This window comes from Falco biarmicus, chromosome Z, assembly GCF_023638135.1.
Source record: "Falco biarmicus isolate bFalBia1 chromosome Z, bFalBia1.pri, whole genome shotgun sequence".
Classification (NCBI taxonomy): Eukaryota; Metazoa; Chordata; class Aves; order Falconiformes; family Falconidae; genus Falco; species Falco biarmicus.
Window position 1 is genome coordinate 26,233,815 of NC_079311.1, and position 9,221 is coordinate 26,243,035.

At 39.8% G+C, this 9,221-nt stretch overlaps 1 protein-coding gene across 1 annotated transcript in view; it reads left to right on the forward strand.

The window, feature by feature from the left end:
- Nucleotides 1–8,199, forward strand: part of EFNA5 (ephrin A5) — a 212,944-nt gene extending 204,745 nt beyond the window's left edge. Inside the window, exon 5 of the mRNA XM_056325373.1 lies at nucleotides 3,969–8,199. Coding sequence (XP_056181348.1) covers nucleotides 3,969–4,090 — 122 coding nt within the window. The 3' untranslated portion in view covers nucleotides 4,091–8,199. The remainder of the gene's footprint in view (nucleotides 1–3,968) is intronic.
- The last annotated feature ends 1,022 nt before the right edge of the window (nucleotides 8,200–9,221 follow it).

Consider the following 9,221-nt stretch of genomic DNA (forward strand, 5'->3'; position numbering starts at 1 on the left):
GATTGCCGAGATAGTTTTTTTTTTTTTTTTCTCTTATGCTATTTGAAAGAGACTTCCCCTTTGGTATGAAACAACATACTATTTTTTTGCTCTTTATTATTTGCAGTTCCTTCAACTGAAAGTCATTATTTATAGAGAAGTATCAATAAGTCTTTCACAAGTTACCCAGTTATTTACCTATGAATATGCGATAGATTTTATTCTTCTTCTTTAAGAGGATTTTCAGAACTCTCTTAGAAGTGGGGTTTTTTTTGAGAATTGAAGGTGTTCTCTTAGCAAATCTAAATGCAAGGAGAGTGCATTTACATTAGGTACATTTGTACTTTTATTAACAGTGTTCTTCTACAGAAGACATTGGGATGATCTTTCCCTATCTTTAGATAACCCATGAATCTAGAAACTCAGTGCACTTTTTTACATTTTGTTATGTGGTGAACATGGGCTTATTAATGTGTATTTCTCCTGTTACTGGTTTACCAAAGAGATCATCTGAGTAATAAAAGCCTGCTTTTAGTGAACTTGCTGAGCATTTCTTTTCAGCAGTGCTGCTCACTTCCCACTGAATGGTTATACCTAACTAGCACCATCACAAAAGCATATCGTTAGAAAGCAGCAGGCAAAACATGGAACCAATATCATACAAAGAACATCCTGCTGTCTAAGATGAAATATTGGTTCTGTTACCAGGAGGAAATAATAGCTTTAATGAGAAGATTTGAAACCAAAAATTTCTACTCCTGACATCAGTGTATATTTGCATTATTATTTGGACCAGTCACCATTAGATAAACAGCTATTCCCAGATCTGCCAGCTGCTGTCACACTTTTCTGCCACTGCCTCGTTGGATCTTGTTGCATGTGATCTGTGCCATGTACTAATTTACCTGCCTCTGATGTGCATCTTCTGCTTCTGTGCTCTCCCCTAGCCTGCCACTGTCTTCTTCCACAGTAGACAGAAGAGTTGAGAGGCAGGAGGGTAATGTTCAGTGGATTATTTACTGTCACCTTTCTTTTAAAAATCACCATTTGCGTGATCTTTGAACCCTTGTAATTTCACTGGATTTGTTTGGGAATTTGTAGGAAACTGGTCTATAGAGACCACACACTTGTTTCAGAGGTGTTGACAGTAATTGGCCCTATTCCTATCCCTATCCTCCCCTTCTCTTCCTCCTTAACAATAAAAATAAAAAGTCCCTAAACAAAAATTGCAGCTGTGCCTGTCGGGCAAAATTATACCTGAAGCATGTGATCTCAAAAATTCATAGCTCTCAAATTAATTCTTTTCCTAATTACTACTGGCATTCCCAGTCATTAGCAGTGACCTTCCAAATTTTACTCAGGAATTTTGTCCTCTTCATCACTTGCCTTCAGTGTTTAAAATAAAGCAAAACCTTTTCCCCAAGCATTAAAGGTTGTGCAACATTACAACTGTGCACCTCCAAGGAAAATCATATTTGTAAAGTGACTTTAAGAACCACAGATTAATTGTGTGCTCTAATATACAAGTTCAGAAACCTTGGGACTGAGCTGGGAGAAAACTCAGATGATTTCTTGAAAGAAACCCTTTAATGTTACATGCAAATTAGTTCTTCTGTCAAGAATGGCTCTATAAAAATGACATCATAGAAGACCTCCGTATTTTTCATTTAAGAGAAGTAATCTGTTTAGTTTAGGGCTTTTTTGTTGAATTTTTTCAGCAGTAACCAGTGTTCTAGTCGTGGCAGTATCTGATAGTCAAAGAGAATGAGGATTTATTACTGCTCTAAACTAGTTCTGCCCTACTGTGTTTTAATGCTGACTCATGGAGGTAATTAGGACAAAACTGTTGACATTCAATGTTGCAAATTCAGAGTTATTTGCAATTTTATTGATGATGCAAGAGGTAGAAAGCAATGCACATCATTCTCTTCTGTAGTTTTAGTTCATCAGCAGTGAGTAAATGTTTCCAAACTGGGAAGAGCTGACTCTATATGAAAGGAGGTAGAGCTGACAGTTAGAACAGGGATATTTTTCCCTGTAACATTTTAGAGTATGATTTAATTGGAAAGCTGCTCTTGTGAAGTACTTTATTCTCATTGTGGTGTTACCAAAGTACTAGAGTGTAGCTCAGAAGTGAAATGTGAAACAGCTTTTTGTACTGACAACCACTGGAGCTGGCACTTTTCAGGAGCCAACATTCACTGAAATTTTTAGATGCCTTTGGAGTAATTCTGGAGGAAGAATATTAGGGCCTTGTTCAGGGCCCAAGTGCCTGGGAGGGTCTCCTGGCTGTGCATGGTGAGGAACTGTAACCAAAGTAAATCCAGCCAGTCTTTTCCACAGACGTCAGTGAGACTTTCATGTGATAATGTCTCTTTCTTACAAATGTGAACATATTTAAAGCTGATCAGCACTCGTTTTTCATACTTTTACCTTGAGCAGCACTGAAGACCTGTTGATAAGCTTGATGTAATTGTAGCATCAATTAGTGCTGGAAAAAAACAGGATAAATTGCTAATCCAGTTTACCGTGCACCTTGCTGTGTAACTGAACTAGAGCTGAAGAGCCTATTAACCTAAATGATGCTAAGTGCTCTACCTGCTTTTGTGCTAGGTGTCAAGGGTATGAAGGGGAGGGAGCTTGCTTCTAGCTAAAGCTAAGTAACATGAAAGGCTTTATACCAGTGTGGCATGGTGATCCCAGTGTCCTGACTCCTGCTTCCCTTAGTGCCTTTAATTGGAATTGCACCGCTCTCACCCAGTGTAATCCTGGCAGTGCATTTTGTTGAGATGGGAGCTACGTGACAGATATATCATAGATACATCAACATCTCTCATAAAATGGGGAAGCTTATTAAACTAAGTAGTGAGATACTATTAATTTTCCTGGAAACTTAGGCACTCTAAAATAACTTATGAATACCTTCTGAAGCCACTTCACACTTTCTAAAAAGGTTTAGCTTGTTTCATTCATTTAGTACTAAGAAAATTCAAACCCACAGCTGGCTTTTTGTGGCAAGCCTCAGACAGATTACTTTTAAAATAGCCAAGTTAGATAGCTGTGGATATGGATGGCTTTGAAGAGAAAAATACCACACCTGTAACAACACTGATGGTGAATTTGATTTTGCCTGCCTTTTTTTATGTTACAAGCTGTGGCTTTAAAGCTGATCTTCAGTTTACAAAAACTAAAAGCTTTATTTGGTATCATAACTTTAGTATTTGCTGCTGTGTTCTCTTCTGCCACTAATGTATAAGCACATTTTTTTCCCAAATCAGCTGATTCATTTTTCATTAGTTTTAGCAGCATATTTGTAAATCTGCATTTTTTTGTTCCATAAAAGATAGTCTCTAACCTATGAGGTTTTCCAGATTGAGTATGTATTCTGTAAAATCAGAGATTGCAACGTGTTAGCCTTTAAAATTTTTTTTCAAGAAAGGGAGACTGCCCTTAGCCCTGTGCATCCCCAGATGCAGTATACTTCAGTGGAAATTTTATGTGTGGAAGTGGAACTTATGCTTGGGCTTACAGGCTGTCATTTCAAATTCAGGAGCCAAAATCTGTAACTCAGTAAGGGGATTAACTGTGAAATTAATTCTGAGCACATGCTACTCTTTCTTCAAGCCTTTTTGAAAACTGGGTGTTTTTATTTAGCTGCCTCCCTATTGACATTGCTATCTAATGAGCCATCCAAAGCTAAAGCTACAGTCTTTTATTAGAAGAGGAATCTTTCATTCCTCAATCTGCTGAAATCAGACTTACTTTCTGCTCCTCTGGTCTTCAGTGGGAGTTTTGCCAGTAAGAAATGCAGGACTTGGCCCCAAGTTGGTTACATAATGAGGTATTACACGCTTGTGAAAGTCAATGACAGCACAAGGTTCATTGCCCTATTTCATAAAGGCACTGAAATCTACTTACAGTTGTCGGCTCAGTGAGAGTTTATTAAGGATGCAAAATCTCATTGGAATGTATGCTTTCTGTTTGAACAGATGATACCGTACATGAGTCAGCCGAGCCATCCCGTGGTGAGAATGCGGCACAGACACCAAGGATACCCAGCCGGCTTTTGGCAACTCTATTGTTCCTCCTGGCAATGCTTTTGATATTATAGCACAGTATGCTCCGGCAACCTGTCGCAGAAAATATCAGGGTCTTGGAACATCAAAGATCCACCTAACTGCTCATCCCAGGAAAGGGACTTTATTGTTTTTGCAGATGTCAAATTGTTATTTTTCCCTTTTCCCTTTTCTTCTCCCTTTTAGCCTGAACTCAGCAAAAATTTGAAGGGGATAACTAGCTTCAGCACCCATCCCTACCTACCCTATGACTTTCTTAACCCCTCCATATAAATAAAAGGACTCCAAATGAAAATGCCAAACTATAATAGTGACACTAGTGATTCTTATTCTCCTCTGCATTCTCCTTTAAGAAGTCACCTCTGTTAGCTCACTGTGTCATCCATGTGGACAAGGAATAGTGGCAGACATAGTCAGTGAAGGATAATGAAAGTGAATGAAAGCCTGAGAGAATTTTTCTCTCTGATACAACATTTATGCCTTCTCATTCAGCACTGTAAGATGATCATGCAAGGCATCGTGTCACCATGTCAGGACTGGAAGGGAAATATTAAGAATAGATATAATATAACACCATTTCCTCCAGGAGTTTCTAAATGAACAGGCTTCTGAAAGGGAAATGGGATGTTTCTTACAGGACTGTTTTGAAACATTCTTTGACAGTAGAGTTTGTGCTCATGAGTAGAAATGCTGTCTTCGGTGAGAGGAAGAAGTTAGTATTTAGGAATGTTAGCACACAGCAGGCAAGGTCAGGTTTAGGAAACTTCACTGGGGGTGTGAGTGCCTCTGTTATTTCGTTTTAAGGGGATAATGCACACCGGATTATTTTATTTTAAAACAAATCACCGTGGTGCTACAATTTTTTTCTTGAAATGCAGAGGCACTTTTGAGAATAAAGTGACCTTCCCCAGCGCTGACTTAGTAGCTGATAGCCTTGGATGCTGCTCTGGGTGTTAATACATACTGAGAGAGGATGTCAGTGGCCAGAGGAAATATGTTTAGGACACAGGATCTCCAGTGTGCTCTTGATTTGTCTCTCCTGCAAGTTCCTCAGTCATGGGAATAAACCATATGTAGAAAAATATCCAGGACAGTCTAGTAGCATTGTTTGGTTGGGGGGGGGGGGGGGGGGGGGGGAAAGAAGTGTGGAATATGAATTCAAGTGTTGATTTTCTTATCTTTTCCCCTTCCAGCACAGTTTGAAGAGTAGAGGAAATGTGTTTATCAGCCAGAGATAAACTAGATGGGCTCCCAAAGACTTAACAAAATATTTTTTTAAAAATCCACTAGAATAGAAAATACATTATTTAGATATACTTTATGCTGAGAGTGAGTATATATGCTTGTCCTATTTAAACATGTGAGAGAAGTGGTAACCCTTGATGCAATTAGGAAATGGGACTGTCTTGTTTGGTGGAATTAGGAGTGACCCTGTTTAAGGAATCTAAGCCTTGGCTAACATAGAACTTTTACAAGTCATTTGCCAGGAAGTGCAAGCCTTGGGGTGTTTTTTGGCTAGGCTGCTATGAAATTTGGACTGCTAAGCATAGCTAGGGAAATATCAGACGAAGACTGAAGCAGAGCTTTTCTAACAAAAACTGTGATAATTACATTAAATGTGAAATTAAACATGGAGCGCATTCAAGCCAAACAAGGATTTTCCGAATTAATTCTGAAGAAAAACGCTGCCATAACAAAACTCAGTGATACCATTAACGGACAGCACTTTGTGAGCTTTTTTTTAATGATGAAAAGCTTTCCAGAAGTTGAAGCAGCCCGCTATTCAAACAAGGAGGAAAGGGGGAAGTGATTTTAAGGTGTAAAGGGAGGTTTGTGCATGCTAAACTATGATCTGGGCTTGCCTGATGTCATACACCATGGTCATTAATGCAGGGCTTGTGCTTACAGGAGGAATGCAGGAAATTTCCTGTAGTGTGAAGTGCACACAGTCTAAACAATGAGGGAAGTCAACATCTCATTGCAGGCTGTCTGGTACTTTTCTCTGTTTAATGTGGATGTGCTTGGTACACACAGTAATACTTCCTGTAGGAAGGAATTAAAAAGCTTTGGATGAGGTGAGATTCATCAAAATGCACCTTATCAAATGGATTTTTAACCAAAAGTACAGATACTATTGTGTGATTGGTAACCATATCAAAATGACTTTTAGCAATTGCAGGCAGTCATATCGATAGTGCCAATTTAATGTAGAAGTGGTGACTTCATTTTTCATCCTTTGTCCCTGGATGGTGTTGGAGTTCAAGATGTATGTTTATCCACAGAAAAGGATTTTCACTAGTCTTACTCCTGGTGAAATTCACCCCTTTGTTTTATCACAGAGCCGTCCTGAGCAGCTAAGGGACAACACACATGAGGCAGCTGCAAGGCAGCCACAAAACCAGGTGGTGTGGCTGGGAGTGTACTAGACACTGTCAGTTTGATGGTTGATGGCATCAGGCAATCCCAATCATACCAAGTGCATAAATGCTGATGGGCTTTGTGTTGCATTGCAAATCTCTGGATGGTTTAAATGCAGATATTGGTGCAAATTAAGAGGATTTCTGCACCCTTCCCGTTTATCTTCCCCAGCTTAAGTCTGAGGGACTGGTTCTCCCTCAGCCTAGGTGGCTTACTTACTGCCATGAGCTGCACTCCTGGCTGCCAAGGGCACTGCAATGCGAAGCAGGGAAAATAGGGATCGGTGGGTTTAGTGGATACTATGTATCCTTTAATAGACAAGGTAACATTTCGTGTTAGTTTAGAATATTGTTTTGTACTGTACTTACTTGGATGGTGAGGAAAGACAAGTAAAGCTATGTTCTTTAAATTCTGTATTATTAGCAACCTCTGTTGTATATAGTGTTTGATAATAAAGTATTAATTTGTCTTTTGTAAGTGAGAACAATAGACTTTCAGGATATTAAAATCACGTGTTGATTACAAGACAGAGCTTTGAAGCATCAAGTGTGATCATGGCTGAGAACTGAGAGACAAGTGGCCATGACACTGCAGCATACAGAACTCATCTTTGAAAATCATTCATCTATTGCAAGACTTCACAATGTCAAGACCTGGAACAACATGACTTTTGATGATCAATGTTTTGTCCTCAGTGTTTAAAGGTCTGATGTTGGAGCCCTGTGGTTTCTGTGTTAGTTTTTGTTCTTTTGTATCATGTTTGTTTCTAAAAAGGCTTTGGGGATATAACAGCTCTTCTGTTATTTTTTTTTCTTTATTTTTTCTTTAATTTTTTTCTTCCTGTTTTCCTTCTGCTTTTGTTTCCAGGAATAGTTTTTTCTAGAAAGGATCTTGCCAGTGTCATGTGCGATATATGTATGTACCTGGTTCCAAAAGAACTAGAAACAAATTTGGGAGATACTGAGAGTAGATGGGTAGATTGTTTCCTTTCCTATATAACTTTGGAAGGAAAATGGTTGTATTTGTACGTGTTGATTCCCATCCCTAGCCCTCAAAACTGAACTTAATCCATTGCCTTCTGAGAGCAATGGTTCAGTTGTTTTCAGAGGCTTAGAGTTAACTCTTCCCCTCCTTTCATTACACTTGGATTTTGTAATCACCAGTTTTAATGTACAACCCTCCACGCTTCCCTCTTCTTGCCCTTCCTCCTCTCCCACCCTCCTCCTTTTTTTAATTTGGAGCTGTGAATGGGCAGATCTGTTTCTGGTCTGGCATCACTGAGTTTTTCCCATGCATTTGCCCTCGAGCTTCTCGGATGTGAGACAAATCTCCCTACAATAGGCTTGCTGCCATTGTCTGTACAGTTTAATAGATGCTGGCATGTTGGAGGTTACCCATGAGTCTGCGAAATCCGCTTTCCATGCTTACTCTTGACACCCCATTGAAGACACTCATTGTGTATGCATCTGGGTATGAAAGTCCAGCTCAGTGTGGTCCTGTGCTTGTACTGCCCTGCTTTGCAGTTTCTTTGCACTTACTCATTGAGTGCTGTTTTTGAAATGCTTACATTATATGAACTTAAAAGAAAATGTTTAAAAGAACAAAACCCCACACACACAAAAAAACAAAAACCACCCCAAATCCCTGCCCCGTAAGATCTGTATTTGTATATACACGTGTCCGTACAATTATACCTAAATAAAATTAAAGATTTTCATCATTTTAATTGGTTCTTTTAGGCTACATTTTTCTTCAATTAATTACGTCTTTATTTTGGGAGCTATTTGTACCTACCTTACATAGAATCATAGAATGGTTTGGGTTGGAAGGGACCTTTAAAGGTCATCTAGTCCAACCCCCTGCAATGAGCAGGGACATCTCCAGCTAGATGAGGTTGCTCAGAGCCCTGTCCAACCTGACCTTGAATGTTTCCAGAGGTGGGGCAAGCAGTGAGGAGGATGATTGGGAGTGTGAAGAATGCAGTGGGCATAACAACTGACTGTCTAGAGCTGTAACTGCCGTGACCTGGCTGATATAAAGCCTGGCTGCTCTGCTCTTCACTTTTATTTAATGTGTTCATAGCTCTTTCAAATACTTAGAAGAGTAAGGAATTACATCAACCAAGTGCTGGAGCATTACATGTTTTCTACCATCACTTTTGCCCTTCTCTGGGCCTCCTGAGCAGACTTTATTACTCCCCTGGGTAACAGGTGGTTGTACAGCTGTAACTTTTGCTTCTTGACGAACAGAGCCAGGCACAGAGGTGTGCAAACAGGACAGTTGCACACGGTGCCCCTCAGACTGACAAAAGAGACGGGGTTGGAAGTGGCTTTGAAATTGCAGCCATGTTTTTTTTACAAACGGAGGAAAAGGTCAGAGAGCAGATGGGATAGTTCGAGCAAGGGTGCCTCCTGAAGGGAAGGAGAAGGATAGGGAAGTGAGCAACTGGCTGGCTGTTTCTCCTCCCCGTCCTTCCACCCCTGCCCCCAGAGGCTGATGTAGTGCCTCTAAAATTGCACAGGATTGGATTGGGGTTGACTTGTATTTAGATCTGAAATGGTTGTCTTTGGCAGTGCCAGCTCGCTGATCATGTGATAGGTTTAACCTGAGAATTTAGGTCATTGAAGGTGGGGGGCACATACCAAAACCTATAGTACATACACCATGCATTCAAAACTCAGCTGTAATTACACCATGTTAGCATTAAGCTCACTGAAAGCTTTTTATTAATTTAATTAGTTGACAGGG